Raw genomic sequence first — 23,905 nt, forward strand, 5'->3', positions numbered from 1 at the left:
GTGGAAACCACTCTCGGATCCGTGCATCCGATGATGCGATCCATTACGCGGCAGAGCCTGTTCAGCTCCTCTCCCACCTCCTCCGAAATGTCCGCTGAGTCCAACATGGTCGCGTCGTACTGTCACGGTCCGCTGTGACGGACCGAGTGGAAAGTGCGTGGAGGACTCAGGTGCAGACACGAGTGATAAGGAAGTGGACTTAAACAAAAGCGAGCCTTTTATTGTGGCTGATGAATACAACAGAAGCAAACCAGAATAAGGGCAGCACAAGAGCAATAACTAAACAGAAACCTGAACTGGGAATAAACTAAGGTAAGGCTATGACTTGGAATATAATAGACCGGGCATGGAAACACGGAGGGTGGGAACACAGACGACGCGACACAGACTGTACGAAACACAGAGACTAAATACACATGAGGGATGATCAGGGGAAGTGGATGCACACGGGGAACACAGGTGACACTGATAATCATAACAAGACACGGCAGGAGTGAACGTAACACTGATGGGAGATGGGCAAAGTAAAGCAGGAAGTACACAGAGGTTCAAACAGGAGGAGAGAGAGCACGGGGAGAACGCAGACATAACGGGCTGGGGAAAACATAGAATAAAGCACAAAGAGAGACGAGGGCTCATAAATACACAGAGGGGCACACAGGGGGTAAGAGTCACGAAGGGAAAACACATAAGGAACAACGTAACAGATCAACCCAGGAAGCATGGCCTAAATAAAGAACAAAATACAAAAATACATGAAAACTAAGAATACTGGGCCCACATGGCCCAGGACCATGACAAAAGCACAAAACACCAAACAGGATTTTTTTCCTTACTTGATTTACTCAGACAAACAGACAGCCCACTGGTGACTAGTTTAGAGGTAGACAGAGGATCAGAATAATTTATAAGACGAGACAAAACAGAAGAATACGCACCAGTTGCTTTGTCTTTATTCTCTGTTGATGCCATTTGTATTGGATGCTGATACTAGAAGGATAGCTGTGTGGTGTTTGTTTGTCCAGCATGAAAACCCAGCAGGGAATCTTGTGTTGGATGCTGATGTGAAGCTTCGACAAAATGAAGATTGTGGTTTGTTGTGGAGCGTTCTGCAGGGAGCAGGCTTCAGTGTTTTATCCTGACATCAAAGCTCTAAATCAGCTGGGAGGGTGAGATGGGTTTAATCTGGATCTGAATGATTTCCACCACCTGGGAAACAAAGAATCCGAGCATGGAAAAATTGTGCTACAGCCGAGGCTGTTGCCAATTTGTTTTCCTGTCTTACAAGTCAACGACTTTGCTCTGAAATGTTGCTTAACTTTAGGTTAATGACAAATCAAGTTCTCTTTTCATTGTATTGCATAAATGATGGTTTGAAAAGTGTAGAGATTTTGGCAAGTCATAGAGCAAAGGTGACAAGAAGTTAAAATGAGGTAATAAATGCAGACACCCCGACAGTTTGGAAAATCAGCTGGAGATAGTGTTAATAAAATTTACTGGAGAACAAAGTGAAAAACTTAACGGGTTTAAAATCAAATCCAAATGGTAACACAACTCAAAAGAAGAAACATAAAGGCAACCAAAGATGGGTGAGCAGGTGGACAGCAAGGCTCACAGAGACAGGGGGAGGGAGACAAGATGATGTAGGGCTGACTGAGAAATAAAGGAAGGATAGAAGCAATTAGGATATCACAGGTGTGAATTACTTTCAAAATAAAATTCCTAATAAAAATTAGTACGGTTAGCACTGTTGCCTCACAGCAAGAAGGTCCTAAGTTTGACACCACCACCACCACTCCTTTCTGTGTTCTGAGTTTGCATGTTCTCCCCGTCTTTGTGTGGGTTCTGTCCAGGTCCCCTCAGTCCAAAGACATCCACTCAGTAACTGTTGGATCTAAACTGGCGATAGGTGTGAATGTGAGTGTGAATGGTCTATCTCTCCGTATTAGCCCTGCGTCGGATTGGCGAAATGTCCAGGGTATACACTGCAGTGTTCAAGATCACAGGCAGAAAAAGTAAAATAGGAACTAGAAACAGTGACTCTCAAGATGAAAGACAATCTAGAATGGGGGAAAAAAGATCTACCGCCTTATATTTTTTATTTTCCTCAATGTGATTAAGTATATCAGTTTACCATTACCATAAAAAGACCAAACTTAAATTAGTAATGGATACCATTTACTTGCTACAGTTTCCCAAGTCTGCTATTGTTCTTTCTGGCACACTGTCACACTGCTACGACTTACTGGCATCCTTACATAGAGCATAATTTTGGTTAATGAACTGCCTGTGCTTTTCCTGTTATTGGCATGTTCTGAAAAAGGCCTTTTTTCCCCACTATGTTGTCCTTATTGGTGGTAGTGGAAGTGATGTCACTGACTTTTGACTGATTTGTGAAATAAAGACTGCAGGAGGTAAACAGCAATCAAAGGACTTTTTTTCAGTCTTTGTGGCCGGAGCTATTTGTGAGTTTATTCTGGGATGAAATTAGGGTGTAATTTGACCGGGTCTACACGTCCCTGCTTCTTCTAAAGGATTTTTTTTAAGCCCGGTGGGGATAAAAATGTATCCCCCTCTGATTTTAACACCCTGAAACACTCTGCAGTACAAAGACATTGACTTTCACTTCCAGAACTTGTGATCCTGTGACTGCAAACAGGACACTGTTGGGAGGATGATCTGTTTCCTATTCCATTCATCTTTGATTATGCCACCATTATACCACTGCTGTTTCAATGTGAAAACTACCACTAACTAAATAAAAGAAAAAAAGAATTTTGTATATCAGATTTTACAACAGACTCACAAAAAAAAATCCATCCATCCATTCGCTTCCGCTTATCCTTTTCAGGGTCGCAGGGGGCGCTCGAGCCTATCCCAGCTGTCATAGGGCGAGAGGCGGGGTACACCCTGGACAGGTCACCAGTCTGTCGCAGGGCCAACACACAGAGACAGACAACCAGTTGCACTCACATTCACTCCCGCATTCACACCTATGGGCAATTTAGATTGTTCAATTAACCTATCCCAACAAAAAAGAAATCCAAAACACAAAATAAAAACTTGAATGACTACCGACAACCAACCGCATATTTGATTTTATAGACTACATCAGCTTCCCTACCGCCTTTTATTTCAACTTGTTAAATTGCAGTGCAATTTAACAGCAGTAAGGGTGCTGTTTGCAACATCCTGCTTTTTATGAAGGGCATCTCTGAAGAAGTGTTAAGGACATGGTTTGTTGGCTTGGCAAGTGATGAAGCAGCAGCTGTAATGAGCCAATAGAGAGAAGCACCCACATTTCTGTGTGTGGGAAAAATCCACCATAATCCCACTGTCATTCACTGCATCATTCATAGTTAGAACCTGTGGCCCATGATGCTGTAAAACACATTAGAGTTGATATGATCTGTGCCTTAATGTAACCAAGTAGTTTTTTTTGCACAAACCTAACCAAATAAGAACTCTACATATTTGTCCTTTTTCATTCAATGTGGCGCCTTCTCCAGGGTCACAGCCTTGGTAATTATGCCAATAACTCCACGTCATCAATTTTAATCTATAATAGACATATATTTAATATTTACACTAACTCTTTAATGTTTAAAACTTCACTTTTGAATTCAAAGCTAAAGTACTTTCAGGACATGAGTGTGTTCTACTCGTGCAGTGCCAAAATGCAGACAGACTAACTTAACAACTTGTTTTGAGCACGGCTTAGAATTTAGTCAAGGAAAAGCCGCTCTACATGCTAATAATTTATCAGTATTGCTCCCTCAAGCGGCCAGATTCTTGATTAATTAAAAATGATAATTAATGACAAATTCAGTGCCATGAATGTCAGGTCATACACGATACTCGTGGATCATAACTGTAAAAAATAATCAGTAAAAATCACGTCAAGTTGCAAAAACGCAGACATTAGGAGTAGGAGGGTAATGAATGGCCACTGTGCTGCTGATGGCTTCATAAATCAGGTTCAGCTGTCATTCTACTACTACATTTTTCAAATCAAGTTGTAGTGGCAGATCAGGAGAGCCGTGTGTGTCACATTTCCTTCCCAGCTGTATTAACGGTGCAAAGCCCACACGATCCCGGCTGTTTGCTGAGGAAATCAATGAATTAATGAACGCCTCCGTCTCATTTTCAACTCCTACTGCTGCTTCTGCGGCTGCTGATGCTGCAAAAACTCTGGCTGCTGTAGCTGTTCTCAGAGGAGCAGCTTCCCTTTCAGTTCATTTACTCACTAAATGAACAGAGATTATCAAAGCCCTGAAATACCTTTTACATATAAATGCATGTATTATTAAATTTGGGCTTTAACTTCAAAGCCTTTTTGTTATTAGAGATGGCTGTAGCTCAGCAGGTATAGAGCAGGTGCTCTACTGCTTGACTACATCATTGATTTGCTTGGCTTGCTTGACTCCAGCAATGACAACAGTGGTTGCTAATGCTTAACTTTAAAACCTAGCCATAAATTGTAAAACAGCTTGGAGACATTGTTGCTGGTGGTGATAGTCTTGAGCATATATCCAAAATGTACTGTGTAGAGTTATTTGTGGCCAGTGGTTTATGAAACTATTTCAGTGCACTGTTACATTTTTCTGTTTCTTCAGAGAATAAAGATCTAATGTATAACTTATTACTCTCATTTTTATTTTCATGTCTATTTAAGCTTAATTTATAACAGTATTTATAACAGTATGTTTGCACTGAAGCACCGCAGCAATTTCCTAATGTTGTAAACCCGCTCAACATTTGGCAATAAAACCCTTTCTGATTCTGATTCTGATTACACAAACTTTCCATTTTCAAACAATGTCAGGCCTTTGTGTTCAAACAGGCAGAAATATATGATATATGAAATACACGGGAACACATAGGTACATTTAAAATTTCTGTCTCTGCTCATTAAAAAAAACAACTGAAAAAATAGCTGATATAAATTTAAATGACGTCCCCTTTGTGAAACACGTAGTGTTCAAGCACTCTTGGCTTCTTGCACATGCTCGCTCTCTGCGCAGGTTTGAGTTTGTGATGAAATCAATGTGCAAATGCAGGACGAGCATATGCGTTACTGGATTCAGCCAGCCATTTTTTGCCACTTTGTGGGACTCAGTTGAGACGTGAAGTGTGCTTGGCAGACTTGCTGAACAAATAAAAACCACGTCTGAAATGACGATGTTATTGTTTGCCACATAGTTTTATCACACAAAAAGCTCAGCTAAGCAGTGATAAATGTGTTTATATGTTGTGTATCGCTTAAGAGCGATATACACATTCTTGTTTTTATATAGATGGCAGATTCTTTTGAAAGGTGGCACACTCAATATTTTTTGCAGTCACTGTATTTTTACATCTGGGTGCAGAAAAGCCTGAAAAGCTCTGGCAAGAGGCTCGTTGAAGATAAATGTCTGTCTTACCAAAACCTGTGGGATGAATCACTCACTATTCTGGGCTCCCCACCTCTCTGTTTAGATCTTCCTTCATTTTGATTTCCTGTTCTTACAGTTTATCGCTCATTTCTCACATAAGCCTCTTTTTTTATCCTTGTAGAATTTTTACCCCCCTTTCCCATCCATCTGCTTTCCGTGTTTTAAATGAGCTTCTTTGAAGTTGTCTCCTTTTCTTTGCAGTCTGTTTTCTGGTGTAGTCATTAGTTTCACTCCGTCTGCAGCCACATTTTCATCAGTAAAAACTAATTTCGTCAGCCACATCTTCTTGCCAAATGTTAATAGCAGTGTTCGTGTTCTTTTCTCGGGCAGCGCTGACAATTATCAGTAAAGCTGCTGCAATTATGCTGGAATAGACGTTAAGACTTATTGTGCCACTGTAATCACTTTCTCAGTGAATTTGATTTAAAATGCGAATTTAACTTTAATTGGAAACCTGTTGTGTTTACGAATTGCCAACTAATCAAGTACTGATTTACGCCTGTCTCTGTGTGTGAGTGTGTGTGTGTTCATTGTTCAAAGTTCCAGTATTACACTTGAAGCTTGAGGGGAAATAGGCTGGAGTTTCCCTGCAGGAGATATCCAATGTTTCCCAGCCTGCTGCTGCTACATCGAGCCCATTAGCCCTTCTGTTCGTCTGACATGTCATCAGGCTGCTGAAATTACCATCCAGGCTTGCTATTCTCATGTAAATGATTAACCTTCATTCCAGGTCTGTCTTTCCCATTCAGCTCCCTGTCTGTCTGTAGTGTTGTCTGTTCACTGTGCTGCCTGTCTCTTAAGGTAACAGCTTGCCTCTTCCTCTGCCTGTCTCTCCTTTCAACTTTTGACTTTTCATTTTGCTCATGTCTATCTCTGTATGTTCCTGTCTGTCTTCTGTACCTGTCAGGTGGAATTTCGGTGCATTATTAATGATTCAGTGGTCCTTTCTTTGCTTATCCATCTATCTGCTTCTTATAGCTGTGCTTCTGTCCGCAGTGGCTTCATGTCAAGCTTGGTCTCCCTTCAGCAGTAAAGCAGAAGGGCAACTGTGCAGCCTGAGCAGCTTTTCTCTTCACCTATTACATACACTCCTTAATGCTCTAGTAACGGGACAAATTGAGTTGGTTTCAGGTGTCAGTCCTTACAGGTTAACTGGATTCAGTTGGTATCAGGGACAAACCTGTCTCACATTAGTTGTATTAAGTCTTTGTTGAGAAGAATTTTCCAGAAAAAAACAAAGTCTTATACTATGTATGATTATTCGGGGACTTTCTGGGGAAAATTAGGATAAAGTTTTCTGGAAACCAATTTTCAATTTAATTTGCAGCTAATTAGGGAGAATAAAGATAATGGTCAGTTAGTTCAGCTGCTTTTAATGAACCCCAATTAACTGGTAGCATAACCCAGAAAGTTTTTAGTCAATATACATTACGCTAACAGAAAGCACAAAAGATGAGTTAATTCACCAAGCATTTAATTGGGATTGCCTGTGCACTATAATACAATCCCTTACAACAGTGCCATGAATTCTACCTATAAATGGAGCCTGTATATTTGGCTTTTTTGACATTGTCCAAAAGCTGATAATTCTATAATCGAGTTTGCAGTGGGTGGTGGTTTGTATTTCTTTTCACTGCTATAATGCACTCTATTCAATAGGAGTCTCTCACCGTCTGAAATGGGGGCAAAAATATTCAGCTGGTGTTGTTCGTAGCATGTAAATGACTTTTGACAGCTGCACAATTTAATCATCTGCCTTTCATGCAAGTCTTTTATCCTGTGGATGAGTGGAAACTGACAATATATCTCTCGCTTAGGTTCCAATGTAGGCTTGGGTAACATTCATTGTCTTCTTCCTAAGGCAGTGTTGTTGTCACAACACTATCCAGCTGTAATTGGCATTTTTGGCACAGCATCAGAAATCTCTGTCCAGAAGAGTGAAGCCTCAGCCTCTGAGGCCTCAGATAGGGAAAGGCTGGAGTGCCCATTGGGAATGAGTTACAGCCCCATGTGGAGAATTTTACATGTCTAGGCGTATTGTTTATGAGGTGTGAAGCTAGGAGAGGGTTATTAACAAATGGACTAGTGTAGCGCCTGCACTAATGTTGGTGAGCTGTAGCTGTTGATTTACCAGTTGATCTGCATTCCTATCCCAACTTATGGTGACAACCTGTGGGTAGTGACTAAAGGATGCTTGTGGAAGACTGTGCCAGACGCTTGTGGTGGGATTTATTAGGAGAGTTTAGTCATTTAAGAAGAGGTCAAAATAGAGTGGCTACTCTTCCATGTCAAAAGGAGCGGTTTCGGTTTGGACATCATCTAGGTGAGGAGTTTTGAGTATAGAGATTGACAGACCACGTGACTTTCGTGCATTGCATGCCAGGAACTCGTGGCAAAACAATCCAAATACTGCATCAAATGCAAGCATTTGCAGCACCGCAAAACGTTCATTCTCCGGTTCCAATACCTTCTTGCTTGTTCTTTGTCCCCCAAAAAAGTTATGTACAAAATGAATGAGAACAATGCCGGTCCGTACAAAGACAGACATGATGAAAAGTCAAAGAAAAGATACGAGGAAAAAATCAAAGGAGTGAAAGGTTTAGACCCGTACGAGCACACAGAGTGGACAAAATACGTTAGCGTGCTGCCCAACTTTCACCACGCTCATATTTATAATTATACGGTTCTTGGAGTGAGTGCATACACTCATGAAGTTTAGTAACTTCAGGTCACTGCAACAAGCCCAGGTACAGTTTACCAACGAATGGGTACAGGACCTTGAAATGCACCGCGTAGAACGAAAGACCATCGTACCTATCATAAGTTTACCAGTCTCACAAATCGTCTTCATAATAGGACCTTTAAGCTCAACGGTAATTAATTAGTAGTGGAAATAATTTCTGGTACGCATTACAGAAATGTAGCAGTGACAATAATGCTGTAATCGCACTGGGCAATTGGTGATACAAAAAAAAACCTGTTTTATCCTGTGAATAAAAGTATATGTTTTTGTCAGTGTACCATGGTAATAACAGAAGCGAAACGCAATATTGTGTCAGGACAATTCACTATTTATGCACAATAAACAAAGGAGCATTGCGCGGCAATTTCTGTTCAGCGCCAGACTTGCTTGTAACCTATATCACCAATTATGTTATGAAAAATGACGTATTAACTACTACAGCAGACTGACCTTTGTGGGAATGCTTGGAGCAGACTAACATGTGAGCTGGAGGGTTCTGGGACGTTATATTTGGTCTTTGAATGGCTGCAATCCAGGCCATCCGTCGCCTGTTTGTTACTTCGGAAACATGGCTCGAACAATTTCTCTTCAACGACGTAATCCGATAACAACCGATCTCTTTACCCGTCGGCTTCCCGTGGCTGTCATGCGACCGGCTATTGCAGTTAATAATACAACAGCTTCTTGCCATTTTTTGGGTTTCTTTTTATCGCTGTGTAACTGATTTCAATTGAAAGCCTGCGTGCGCTAGTACCTCTTGCCACGAGTTCCCAGAATCCTTTGCAGTTTTACCCCTGAATGACGTCACATTTTCAATCTCTATATGCACCCAGGACAGCCTGGAAACACCTCAGTGTACACCTTGAAGACCAAAGCATGTGGCAATTAAGCAGGATAGCCACAGACACATCACTTAATAGCTGTACCTTTTGTCTATTAAAACATAATAAAATAATAATAAAAAAGTAAGATTTTTCAGTTTGAATGGGTAGTAAACTGTGTTTTTTTTTCACCTAAACTTAACCAAAAAGTTACAAAAGAACAATGTAAGCAAAAAATAAAAATCCCATATGACTGAGACTCTTGTCTTCTGATTTATAGCATCTTCTGACCATCAACTTGTGGCAGAGCTGTTGTTTTGTGGGGAAGTGCAAAGTGCAAGTTCTCTGGTATCCATTTGATTAAATGAGTATTCCTAACAAGTAGTTGTGAAGTGTATAAATGTGCAAAATGTAAAAATGTAAAATTCAATTCAATGTGTTGATTTTCTAGGACAGCAACTGTTGTGCTTCAGCTGGTTTTACACTTTATGTCAAACTGTATCTTTGTATCATTGTTTCTTTAGGTGTTGGAACTGATTTATAATTCATGACTACATAGATAGAAGTGAAGAACATTTCAGTGCTTTGAATCTCTGTTGGTTTGAATCAAGTTGAAAATAAGTACATATTTAAAAAACATATCCTGGTGTTGTTATGCTAGTTTTACCAATGGTTTGTATTCTGTTTGTACAGTTTACAGTGCTCCATCTTTTATGGAGACAGGGTTGTTTTACCTGACAGGACATAGTAAATCTTTGCAGCGTCTCTTTGTCTCAGTTTTGTCTCTGATCTCTTTCTCTTTGCCTCCACAGCATTATCAACACGAGTAAAGGTCAGGAGTGTCTGCCCCTCACAGTTCTGCTGTCACTGGACATGTCTGAGTCAAGTGCTTATTAGCTTTGGCCTTTAGCTCTTTTAAGATCAGCTTCCAGCAGCCACAATACTAGTTCTTTTAGATTTCTGCTGGGCCTGGTGCCACACACATTTGGTTCTTATTGAACATATTAAAACCAAAATGATGAATGGTGGCACTAATGTTTACAACTGCCACATGTCTACAGTTGTACACTTGTAGGTTTCCCCCCTTGACTATTCATTTATCATGTATTCATTTATTTTCTTACATTTAGTATATTTTTAATTTACTTTTGAAAATGGCATGGGCTTGAATCACATGTGACATGTCTTGTGGAGATCTGGAAGTATGGTGAGTCTATAAAGCACATTTATTTAGAAATGACACTGCTCAGTGTCCTGGAAAAGCTTAGCAATGCCTGCATGCTGGAAGAAAGGCTTCAGTTGACTGATGAATGCAAATTCTGTCTCAGTTCTGGGAAAATTCTTGACAATTCAGTCAAACTGTTGGGCCATGAAAGTCTGCACACCCAAGCTAACTATCCTTTGTAGACTGTCAAGATGGCTTATGACCTTCTTGTTGCTGGTACTATGGGAATTTGGGCAGCCCAGACTGTAAATCCCAACTCACTGACTCTGCCTAGCAGTTCGATGGAAACAGCTTGTACACGGAACAAGCTCAGTACAGTAACGTGACAGTAACGTGACAATTTGAAGTACCAAATGCATAATTACACATAATTATCATCAGTCAATAGAATCAAACTTTTTAATCGCACAATCATCTTCAAAATAAAGAAGTTGTCTGTCTCTTGAACTCAAGTAATGCAAAGTAATGAGTAACTATGGTTAAACATGTTTCCAAAAATATTTAGGGTCAATTACAATAATCTCTGTTTTGTCTGATTTTAGAAGGACTTCATCCAGGTCTTTATGTTATTTGGACAAGACAGTTTCTCTAATTGATTTCTGCCAGCTGCCTTTGTACGCAAGTGTAAGTGGGTGTAAATGTGCACCCAAATGCAGAAGGTCAGAGTTCAGAATACAAATAAAGATATTTATCAAGGATGATTAAATTCTAAGGGAAACAAAAAAAAAAGTACACGAAGATTACAAGGGTCACTAGAAGCCAGAGGAGTCCAAGGAATGCACTACAGGAACAAACGAGAAACAAATGTGCAGACTACACAATGCAACACAGCAAAGAATAGATGCAAACTGAGGGCTTAAATACAAAATAGGTAATCAGGAAGATGGGACGCAGAAGGATAATTAGACTCCACTGAAACTAATCATGGATGACAAAAAAAAAAAAAACCCAGGAAAAAGACACAGAAAATAACAGCTACTGTGTACCAGTAAAACAGGTAGTAACTTAACAGGACAACATCTGACACAGAGATGCAAATTTAACAAGAAACAGGGAAACTCAAGGAATTAAATATAAACTATAAATCTGACCATAAACAGAAATTTAATGACAAAAACTACAATTTAAAGACTAAACAGAGAATGTAATCATGAGGAAACTAGCCAGGGAATACCAGCTACATAAAAAGAAAACAAAACTCAAAAAGAAGTCAAAACAGCAAAAAAACAAAACAAAGTCCAAGTATTAATATATAATAACTCAAAACTCGGGCAAAATAACTCAGGGTCCATGACAGAGAAAAGCTTTCTGGTGTTTCGAGTTACAAATGGCATCCAACTGTGATTACTACCTCTACACCATCAAATGTGCAGAATTTCCTCCTCGATTTTCTTTATAGTATTAGTAGTTGTGTACATTTAAAGCGTCTCATCATGTGGGACACCTGTTTACCTGCTCACATTGTGCGGATCTTTTCTGCTTGGCTGCAGAAATTTGGTCCACAGAATCAAAAAAGTAAATAATGAAACAATTAGATTTAAAGTGAGATACTGTTTATGGTAACTGTGATTAGTGTTACAATAATTCCATAGGAAATAAATGTGCATCATGACAAAGACCTCTGAAGTGATGAAAAGTGTGTGCGCGTGTGTGCTCAGTGGGGCTCGGGTCAGCACTCTCCACTTTCAGAATTGACCATCTGGTGTTTGAGCTCTGAGGCATCTCTTTGGCCTGACACAGCACTTTTGCACACTCGCACACAAACACAGATTCTGGCTTCTTCTTTCTCTCCTAACTGTTGTCACTGCATCAGAAAACACAGATACATTTAATTACAATAAGCTGGTGTATTTCCAATCAATAGCTTACACCACCACCACTTATAGTGACAGTGTTTTGGAGTGAGACACAGTGCTGCTAGCCAAATGAAGAACAAAACTAAATGTGTATATAATGTTTGAATAAAATAACTTTTTCAAAGCTCTGCCTTTTGTTTGGTTTGCTTTTCCTTTTTCAACCTATTGATCTAGAAAACATCTAATCAATATGCTACCACACCGCTCTTTATTGGTGATGTGTAATACGGAAAAGGAACCTGCACAGCTGCTGTAAAACTAATCAATGCTTGGCACCACAACCCTTTATTGATGATATTTTATATAGCAACGGATGCAGTCTTGCAGGCAAACTTAAAAACTAATCAATAGCTCACACCACAGCTTCTTAGCACTGCAATATTTGGGGACAGGATACAAATGGTCTGGCAACTCTTCAGTGTATAGAACTGCATCCTCTTATTGGCGATGCTTTTTCTGAGAAATGATAATAGAGACTTCACAGCAATGTGCGGTTGTTTGTAAAGGGCAAAATATCGTAGCAGTGAGGTTAAAAAAGACGCAAGACATTTTCAAGCTTGGATTGTACCCCCTATTGCGTGTGCAGCTGCCGAGAAGGCATTTAAAGACAGTGCTACACAAAGACTAGTGCAATGGATAAGATAAGATAAGATAAGATAGAACTTTATTAATCCCTCGGGTGGGTTCCTCTGGGAAATTCGACTTCCAAAAAGCACAGCAACGACCGAAGTTACGGTTACAGAATTGTTATATATATATATATATATATATATATATATATATATATATATATACACACACACACACACACACACACACACACACACACACACACACACACACACACACACACAAATATAAATAAAATATACAAAGGGGATAAATAGAATAAATAGGAATAAAAAATAAAAATACAAGTGAATTGCACATTTCAAGTATTGAGGCTATTGCACTGTTGACTATTTACAAAAGTATTGCACAAGGTATTGCACAGTGAGGTGAAGAGGCACTACAGCTTAGTTGTTCCCCCCTCCTTTGTCCTCCTGTTTCCCCTCCCTCTCCCCTCCAGAGAGGAGTTAAACAGTCTGATGGCGTGTGGGACAAAGGAGTTTTTAAGTCTGTTAGTTCTTGTCTTGGGGAGAAGCAACCTGTCACTGAACAGACTCTTCTGATTGTTTATGGCCGTGTGTAGAGGATGCCCAGCATTGTTCATAATGTCCAGCAGTTTCTTTAATGTCCTTTTCTCTGCCACTGTCACCAGAGTGTCCAGCTTCATGCCGACCACAGAGCTAGCCCTCCTGATCAGTTTCTCCAGCCTGGATGAGTCCTTCTTTGCTGTGCTGCTCCCCCAGCACACCACAGCATAGAAAAGTACTCCAGCAACCACCGACTGGTAAAACATCCTCAGGAGCTTCCTGCAGATGTTAAAAGACCTCAGCCTCCTGAGGAAGTACAGTCGGCTTTGGGCTTTTTTATACAGGTGCTCTGTGTTGCATGAACAGTCCAGTTTGTTGTCCACCCACAGCCCGAGGTACTTGTACTTGTTGACCACCTCCACCTCCTCCCCCTCTATCTGAACCGGCAGTGGACCTTCTCTGGACCTCCCGAAGTCCACAACCAGTTCCTTAGTCTTTGAGGTGTTGAGTTGCAGGTGGTTTGTGTGACTCCATGCGACAAAGTTCCTCACCAGACTTCTGTACTCCTCTTCCTGATCATCCCAGATACACCCCATGATGGCTGTGTCATCTGCAAACTTCTGAATATGGCATAATTCAGAGTTGTAGCAGAAGTCAGAGGTGTACAGGGTGAAGAGAAGAGGGGACAGCACAGTGGTGCTCCTGTGCTGCTGACCACTGTGTCAGACGTGATGTCCTTCAGCCTGACGTACTGTGGTCTGTCGGTGAGGTAGTCGGAGATCCAAGCCACCAGGCAGGGGTCCACCTCCATCCTGTTCAGTTTTTCCTGAAGCATACAGGGCCGGATGGTATTAAAGGCACTGGAAAAGTCAAGAAACAGGATCCTGACCGTGCCTTTTCCCCCATCCAGGTGTGAGTGGGCTCTGTGTAGGAGGTACAGGATGGCATCCTCCACTCCGACACCCGCCTTGTATGCAAACTGTAGTGGGTCCTGGGCATGTTGTACCTGTGGTCGGAGGAAGTTGAGGAAGAGCCGCTCTAGAGTCTTCATAAGATGTGACGTCAGTGCCACCGGTCGGAAGTCATTCAGCTCATTGGGCCGGTTCTTTTTGGGGACCGGGACGATGCAGGATGTCTTCCATAGGGCGGGCACTCTCCCCAGTCGCAGACTGAGGTTGAAGACTCGTTGTAGCGGCTCCCCAAGTTCAGCAGCACACGCCTTAAGCATCCTAGGACACACCTTGTCTGGGCCTGCTGCCTTTCTGGGGCGAAGCTTCCTCAGTTGCCTCCTGACCTGATCCACTGTGACACTGGGAGATGTTTGGGAGGAGGGGAGGGGGGGAGATGTCTTGCTGCTGAGAGAGGGATTCGAGGAGGGGGGTGTCATGGTGTCAGGAAGGGGGGGAAGCGAGGGAGGCAGGAGAGTGGGGAGAGGACTCTGTAGTGAAGGTGAGGGTGAGGGTGGGGGGGTTGTGGGCTGGTCAAACCTGTTGAAGAAGTGATAAGCTGTTGATAAGCCTGTTGGATTTGATTGATTTGATTCAGACAAAATATCTCAACCTCTGCATGGGTTACCGCTGGATTTTGTTAAGACATGCACATGCCTCTCAAGATGAACTGCATTAACTTTAGTGATAACGTCACTGTTACAGCCCTAGCAGGGCCTCCTCTTGATATTGGCTTTGTGTGGGTGTGGTGTTCTCTCTCTGTCTCCGCCTCTCTTTCTCCTCCCACCCCTCTGTCCCTCTTTCACTCTGCCCTCTCTCCACGACACACCTGCTGTTCATTACCCTCGTTTGGCACCTGGACCCAGCCAGCAATCACCTCTCGGAGATAATATGGGCTGGGGATGAACTGTGTGTGGGGGGATTTTCCCTTGTGGCTCTACACTGTCTTTCTAGGTGTTGGAAAGGTCCCACTGCATATTTGTCCTGTCCGTGGTTTTATGTTGAGTGAGTAGACGGGCCTGTGGGCCCCGGAAGTGTCTCCCCGTGGTGAGGAGTTAAGTGGGAAGTGCCTCCTTTATTTGTTTGGTAGTTTTTTTCCTTCGTTGCTGCGACTGCTTCCTTTGCTTCTTTGGCATTATTGGTAAAACGGCTTTGCCAGCTCTTTAGGTTAAGATTATTTGTAATAAAGCCATATTATGTGCTGAACACCTCTGTCTGGTTTCCTTTTCATTCCGTTCCGTTCCCATTTGTTACCGGTCCCCACACTCACACCCCTAGACCTCCTTCGTGGGGACGTCACAGTCACAAAATTTTGTAATAATAATGATAATAACTACGGTAATAGTAGCATCATTAGACAGATTAGACAGACAATTTAAACAAGCAAAATAAATATCACAATATTTAAAGATAAACACCTTCATTTGGAAATCATGGCATAGTTTAAAAAATGTTATCATCATATTTTGTTTACATGCATAATGACTTATATAAATTTAAGGGTGGTTGTTGAGTACCCTGCTAATGTTATTATTAGGTAATCAGCTTAAATTATTTAAGTAGATTTGGATGCTGGCCTTTTAGCTGGTGCACTAAATTGCAAGTATTATTTGAAACTATGTTATTTGCATAATGCTTTTTGTGAATTGTTTATTGCCCAAATCTTAATGCCTTTCTTATTAAGTCAGGGTGGAGCAATGACAACAGCTGCATTAGTCGTCATTTTCTATGTGTAAAGGTATGAGAAGTAACAATTAGTGTTACATTCACATTTGCAAAGGTTAATATAAGCTTCTAACATAGCTCCTGCAGGTTTGCGTTCATTAAAGTGTTTCTTTGTTTGTTTTTTTACATTTTTGGTTTAGTTTGAAGCAGCAAGTTTTTCAGTTCAAGACGACACAATCACAATTTCCTCCTACGGGAGACAATAAAGCAACCTAATTGTAATTACATTTAATGGGTTTTTTATAAGATAACATTCTATATCTATTCAGATTTAATATCCGGTACAGTTATACTGTGTGTATGACAATAAAGTACCACATTGCACTCCATTTGTTATCGTACATTATTAGAAATGGGGAGTCGTGATTTATGGTTTACTTGCATATGTGTGTGTGTGTGTGTGTGTGTGTGTGTGTGTGTGTGTGTGTGTACGGTTAGAAAGTAAGTGTGAAGGTAAGGATATCTGCAAAACAACTCACCCAAGGACAAACGAGAGACACAAATGAAAAACTTTAAAGTCTGAAAGTGAAAGTTTGTAACTCTGAAAAAAGGCTTTGTTTTTACTCTTCTTTTGATTTATAAAGACCAAAGAGACTTGTGATGAAATTCCAACATGTATTGAGTTTAAATGGCTATTAAGAAACATTCTCTGTAATAAAGGAGCAGCAGTCTGAGGTCCTTAACCCATTTAAATGACATTTTCTGCACTGAAAATAACAAGTTATCTGTTTGAGTAAAATAAGTTAAGAACAACCTAGAAACCGTGTGTTCAGCCACTGCACAGAAATTAGTTTTATTTTATTTATTTTATTTATTTATTTTTTTCTAAATGACATCAGAAACAGCAGTATGCGACATTACGTGATGGCAGAGCTTCAGTTCATCCTTTGTCATTTTTTTTTTTTTTTTTTTTTAACAAATAGGACAGGGGGAATGAATGAGAGAAAGAGGGGGAGAGAAAGAAAGAAAACCAAAGGGGAGAAGAGACGGTGAGAAGGGGGGGGAAGAGAGAGAGAAAAAAAAAAAAGAACTCCTGGGTCACCTGTATGGAGAAAAAAAAAAAAAAACAAACAAAAAAAACAAACAGAGGAGACAGCAAACAACAAAGAGCAACATAATAATAGAGAAAACAAAGCACCATCACAATAAACTAGCTAGTCATAGATATCAATATTTACTAAATAATAAATGATATTGTGCAGCACGCAAGATAGACAGCGCACAGTGTGCTTTGAGGCAGCAGCCAAGAAAGCTTTAGTCCGCGTCTGTGAATACCCATGTGTGCATACCTGTGTGGATCAGCATGCTTGCATTCCAAAGGTTTCTCCATGTAATGATCTGCTAGGGAGTGTGGGGGGGCCACAGCCCCGTCCTCCAGGGTGTGAAGCGGGTATGGAGGAGATCAAAACTCCAGACATCCAGAGGCCCCCAGAACACAAGAGACCATGGAAGACCAACAGAGGGGCAGCCGCGCCACTGTTCCAGTAAGAGCTGAGGAGAGTCCCAGATGAGGGCTCACTCAGCAGCCGCGGAGCAGAAGCCAGGGGGGGTTGCAGTGACGCGCCCGTGAGCTCCGCCGGCCCCCAGCTGTGCCTGAGTGACCGAGCCCCAGGCCGAGAGGCCGGGGGCACCCCACCTCCAAAGGGGCCCGAGCGAGCCCCAGGCCCCAGGCCCCGACAAGCGGCCGCCAAGGAGTGAGCCGGTGTTATAAGATAACATTCTATATCTATTCAGATTTAATATCCGGTACAGTTATACTGTGTGTATGACAATAAAGTACCACATTGCACTCCATTTGTTATCGTACATTATTAGAAATGGGGAGTCGTGATTTATGGTTTACTTGCATGTGTGTGTGTGTGTGTGTGTGTGTGTGTGTGTGTGTGTGTGTGTGTGTGTACGGTTAGAAAGTAAGTGTGAAGGTAAGGATATCTGCAAAACAACTCACCCAAGGACAAACGAGAGACACAAATGAAAAACTTTAAAGTCTGAAAGTGAAAGTTTGTAACTCTGAAAAAAGGCTTTGTTTTTACTCTTCTTTTGATTTATAAAGACCAAAGAGACTTGTGATGAAATTCCAACATGTATTGAGTTTAAATGGCTATTAAGAAACATTCTCTGTAATAAAGGAGCAGCAGTCTGAGGTCCTTAACCCATTTAAATGACATTTTCTGCACTGAAAATAACAAGTTATCTGTTTGAGTAAAATAAGTTAAGAACAACCTAGAAACCGTGTGTTCGGCCACTGCACAGAAATTAGTTTTAAACTGCTGACAGTATTTTTTACAATGCATTTGTGCGTCTGGAACAACTAAACATGACTTAAAGGTCAAGCTATTCTTTAATCTGTCATGTTCTCACACACTGACACACAAACACAGATGTATATACACAGACACAGATGTATACACACACACACACACACACACACACACACACACACACACAGAAGAAAGTTTATTACTTTCTACACCTCAAAGGTTGAAATGTAATAAAGTTCTTTCAATGTTTTGTTTTTATCATTTTTGTGTCTCTGCAGGAGCTGGAGGTTGGTCACCTATTATTTCAGACCGATATCAGTGGCTCGAGGTTGACTTGGGTGAGCGGACCAAGATCACAGCTGTCGCCACACAGGGCCGGTATGGCAGCTCTGATTGGCTAACGTCTTACCTGCTGATGTTCAGTGACACGGGGCACAACTGGAGGCAGTACAGACAGGAGGACAGTATTGGGGTGAGTCCACAGAGCAATAGTAGTCCCAAAACAACAAACTGAAGACTATAGAAGTGTTTTAATGATTTTAATAATTTAAACAGGTATAACGAAAGCTTATATGGCAAAAATACCTTTAAAACTACACAAGTAGAAATGTACAAGCGTCATTACACTGAAAAAATAATCCTATTGATTGCAGCTAATTTTCCTGGACCACTACAGTCATACTTAGAGACGATTTGGTGTTTCGTAGAGCTGATTTGCACGAATCAGTCAGTCCTGCAGAGATAATCACAGTCATCAGAAGCCCTTTGACTCCTCATTAATAATGGATGAACCAATGAAAGGGCTCTGCTGACTATGCTGACCTGTTGCCAAAACACTTAAGCTGCTGTTGACGGACACAAGTGAGACAAGGAGACCGAGGCTGTGCAATTTAATCTAAAGGCTTTCTGAATGCTAAACTGAAGAAAACTACAACTTTGTTTTAAATTCAATTCAAGGACGTCTTTACATATGCACATATTCAGTCTCACCTGTCCTTTCACTTGATGTACGGTATGGACATGAGGGTGACTTTAAAAACTTCAAAGGATGTTATAATAGTTGGATTGTTTTCTGTATTCGATTTTTGAATAGAAATTACATGTTTGTGATACTTGCACACTACAAACATCACACAGTTTTTTAGCTTCCTTCAGTCTCCATTATAAGCTAAGTAACACAGCTACTGGCTATAGTTTTATACTTTACTTTTTAACTTCTTTCTACAAGGTTCAGAAGCTGCGTCTCTTGCCTGACTGCTTTGAACATTAAATAAAATACTGCAGTCTTTGGGATAAATAAATCCCAGCTATAGGAATGGTAATGCTACATAAATCACACATTTTATATTAGTTTAAATCTTGACTGTCAATGAGTCAGTTGCTTCTTTAGGACTGAAGAAGCAGTGAGGCATTCCCTCATAGCACATTGCTTCGATGTTTTCCCTTTGCAAGTGTCTTGTCAGACTTGCAGTTGCACTTGAAAATATGGGTCAGTATCAGAGGGATACTCAGTAGTTTTCAGTTTTTGTGATCTGTAAAAACACAGGAAAAAATCCTGTAAGAACAGTGAGCCCATTGTAAATATGTCTCCAGTGGCTTTAATGTCAAATCCAGTAGTCTAGTACACATGCAAAATATGGTATACTGCTCCACTGTGAGCATGACCATTTATCCGGGGTGAAGCCGCATTTGTTACAGTGCTGCAGAGAGAAGCTTTCGATTAGGAGTCGAGCCGTGGCAATTTCCTCCTGTGAAAAGAATTGAGTTAATCTCGGTGCTGAGGATCTTCTGTGAGAGAGAGCAGAGGACAGCTCTTCACAGCTTAAAAACATGTTGATCTGATGCTCTACATAAACTCTGCACAATCCCAGTCACATTTCAAAGTGTTTCTGAACTTTTGTGAGTTAGTCAGCCAGGCTTAGAGAGCTTGTCAGAGAAAAAGTTGATGACAAAGCAGCCGGATCAACCACACCACTTCTTGGTGCTGCTTTTTCTGGCAGGGTTGTATCTTTCTTTCCATGAGAAAGGGAAACTAAGGGGAAGATATTAAAATTGTATCATTGTTCCCGGAGGCACATAGGGTAAGCACGGCAAGTAACTCTACAAAGTAAGACAGTGGGTACTCAAAAAGAGAGACAAGGAAAAAAGCAGAAAAAACCCAGAAGACAAAGAGAAGAAATTAGACTTGGACCCAAATGAGAACTAAACAGCCCATTATCATTCCCAACGCGTATCATTGTCACACCTCTAGGCATCTCATAGTGATGCAAAAGGTACCCTTCCTCGTCTGTTTGAAACATTCTGGGTTCTCAATTGACTCCAATATAAACCCGCTCGTGGCGGTAAGAGATGCTTAGAGCACAGGATCCAGCTGTCCATTCCAACACAAACGCATCAAAGTATTTCTGATAATTCAACAATAAAATAGCTTCGTGTTGGGGCCATCACGTAGTGTTTTCCAAACTGATTCAGGATCTGAAAGTGAACAGATTTAACGTACATAATGCTTTGTTAGGTTTATTATTTTCTATTTCACAAGTAAAACACATTTATAGATTCATTCCAACTCGCTCTCATTCCCAACAGGTAAAATACAGACGACTGTGGCAAGTCCTCTGTATTTTACCTGTTGGGATGAGAACGTGTTAGATACTCGAGAGACAATGACAGTCACCTTCCTTTGGCAGCTTTCTCTCTTGTCTTGGCTCTTTTGTATAAATAAAATTATATGAATCAAGAGTTTTAAGCTGTCTTGAGTAAATGATAGAAAGCCCATTCATATAAGTTAATAATAATAATAATAATAATAATAATAATATATAATTGTACACCTAACAGATATTTACAGTTGCCTAACATAGGGGCAGTCTTAGTGCACCTGTCCATGTCAAGTGAATGAACAATGCAAGACAGAAAACTGAGTGTTTGTGTCCAAGGACTCTTCCAGGGCTTTCTCTTCTCTGACTGTTAAAGTAAATGAGATGCTGCTCAATCCACGAAGTCTGGGCTTTGCTGGGCTGAATGCTCTTCTGGTTCATCAGCTGAGATGAAAAAACTGCGTTCAGCTGCTTGGTCTAAAAATAAGGCCTCCTCATAACCCAAGCATACACAGCTCCTAGGGTCCACTGAACAGTACTGTCAGTTCACATATGCTGCTAATTTTATATACTATAATATGATGGTGTGCTTGCTGGAATCGTGTATCAGTGTGTGTGTGTGTGTGTGTGTGTGTGTGTGTGTAGCACTGCAGCCAATTTGTTCCTTTTAGCGGAAACAACAGAGGAAGCTTTTATTTTAAAAACATGAGCAGTATCCAGGCACAACCATACAGATATATACACTACTAAAGTTACACATCATTCTTCTTTTCACCATATAAGCAGATCCAACTCTCCTAAGTTAATGAGTTAATTAGGTGTATAAGCTTTTTTTTCAGTAGTGCGGGAGCCAGTTAACCTGCGTGTCAACTTCACAGGATGCATGTAATTATGATAGATTGCCAGATGGAATGGCTGTAAAAAAATAAAATAAATAAAATAAACCAAATTAAGCCATTTGTCACCCAGCCCGGAGTAAGAAGGAACCAATTTTCTGTTCACATTTTTAAAGGCAGGCTGTTTATTGTTAATCCAAAGCAACATCAGAGCAAAATACCATTAACTTTTTTTTTATTTGTTCATTTCCTCAGTTTTGTGTGAAAAATCCAATCATCATTTGAGTGATTGAAATGAAATTTTATACAGACAGTTGTGGTTATGGAAGTGATGAACTATTATGGAAATTTTGATGAGACAAGTGTCATCATTGCACAAAGACGGTGCAAGTTCTCAGACTCAGATGTTCCAGAAACATTTATTGGGTCTTGGCACCAGGCTACAGTTTTTACAGTTTATATTTTCACTGCAGTTCTAAGGATCTCTTCAACACTATGCATTTTTGTACTTAAATCAGATACCTGATGCTTAATGCGGTGTGTCTTTTAGTTACATACAGCCCACCTTTATAACCTTTATACTCGGTGAAATGCTCTGAAGTCAATGGGAGACAGGGTACAGGGAAGAGACCCTGGATTTAATTTCCCCCTAAATTCCACCAAATGTGATCTTGCCTGAGCTGTCAGGTGGACTGGAGGTTAGGATTCATACTGTGTGGGTGATTTGTGTCTTGATTTCTAACTATACCTATTAAAACTTCAGGCCAAAAACATATCTTAAAGAAATACTTCGTTTGAATCTTACTTTGTTCAATGCATCTGTTGCACCTAGAAGTTTTGTCATTATGATAGATATTATGTCATTTGTCACTGTAAGCATGTTAGCATGCTGATGTTAGCCTTTTGTTCATGGTCACAATTGTGTCAGCAGAGGAGGCTGTTGACTTAGTCTTGTTAAAATGATTGATATTCACTGTATTTGCACACCTGTATTATTATATGCTAATGCTCTTTGGTGATGATGGATGCAGATATACCCAGAGATGCACTGCAAATGTTGCATACCAGATTTAAAACAGTAAAAGTAGTCACCTAGTGGTCTATATCAGCGGTCCCCAACCCCTGGGCCTCGGACCGGTACCGGTCCGTGAGTCGTTTGGTACCGGGCCGCGAGAGTTGAGGCTCAGGTGTGAAATGTATGGTTTTCAGGGTTTTTATCGGTTTTCAGCGTTATTTTGTTATCGTTTTTATCGTTAACTCTGTTTTCCTGGGTCTTTTCACGTGTGTTATGAATAAATCTTCTTTTTTTCGGTACCGGTACTAGTTTTATTTTGTTGTATTTATCCGCGACACCTTAAAGGCCGGTCCGTGAAAATAATGTCGGGCATAAACCGGTCCGTGGCGCAAAAAAGGTTGGGGACCGCTGGTCTGTATAACAAAGTAAAAGTGGGAGCTGACTCCCAATCGCACAAAGCAATTCAAAATCCAAACCATTGTAAGAGTGTTTACACAGCAGACTGATACACAGGAAGAGAGAAGAGAGTCCCTGTGGCGAACCAAGCAGCAAAGATGCAGTCTAGAATTCCAAAAAGAAACTTTCATTAAAGCATGGAAAAGCAAAAGCCAAAACTATGCAATAAAAGACGTAACTCAGATTTAGGAGTTGAGTAATATGTATATGTATAATTTATATATATATATATATATATATGTGCAGAAAGTAAATAGTTAATGCTACAAAAATCTGCCGTGAAAATGAACAAAAAGGATAAGCCAAACTGAAGGGGATGTAAACAGAAACCACAGAGACCAATCAATCTATATGCTGAAAAGTAAATTACAGCTTTTTCATGTAAGAATAGTGCAGCACATGATCTTTTGTCTGTGATTTTAGTCTTTTCCAGGTAACAGTAACGCAGACAGTGTGGTCCACTACAAGCTGCAGCAGCCGGCGATCGCCCGCTTTATCCGTCTCATTCCTCTGGACTGGAATCCAAACGGTCGGATTGGACTCCGGCTGGAGACCTATGGATGTCCTTACAGTAAGTCGTATATTCTTTACTAGACAAATGAAAATCTTTACAGATTTGTAAGGAGATCAAATCAGATTCAGATCAAATAACTTTATTCATTCATTTTAATACTTTCTCTCTTAATTGTATTAAAGAATTGAAGCTTTCTAAGACGACATAACAAAACTACACAGGTCCAAAGTTTTTAACTCAAATAACCAAGTAAGTGAAATGAGTAAGTGTACAAAGCAGAAATATAAAACTAATGTAATTAGAATTGTAAGAATAGGGATCATTTATAAAACACTAGC

At 40.5% G+C, this 23,905-nt stretch overlaps 1 protein-coding gene across 1 annotated transcript in view; it reads left to right on the forward strand.

Moving 5' to 3' along the window:
- LOC146613019 (contactin-associated protein-like 4) overlaps positions 1-23,905 on the forward strand; it is a 145,445-nt gene that overhangs the window by 60,139 nt on the left and 61,401 nt on the right. Inside the window, exons 3-4 of the mRNA XM_085378639.1 lie at positions 18,428-18,621; positions 23,477-23,624. Coding sequence (XP_085234765.1) covers positions 18,428-18,621; positions 23,477-23,624 — 342 coding nt within the window. The remainder of the gene's footprint in view (positions 1-18,427; positions 18,622-23,476; positions 23,625-23,905) is intronic.

The sequence above is a fragment of the Diplotaxodon limnothrissa genome, linkage group LG18 (genome assembly GCF_057381915.1).
Source record: "Diplotaxodon limnothrissa isolate DT_005_m linkage group LG18, D_limnothrissa_male_GT1.1, whole genome shotgun sequence".
NCBI lineage: Eukaryota > Metazoa > Chordata > Actinopteri > Cichliformes > Cichlidae > Diplotaxodon > Diplotaxodon limnothrissa.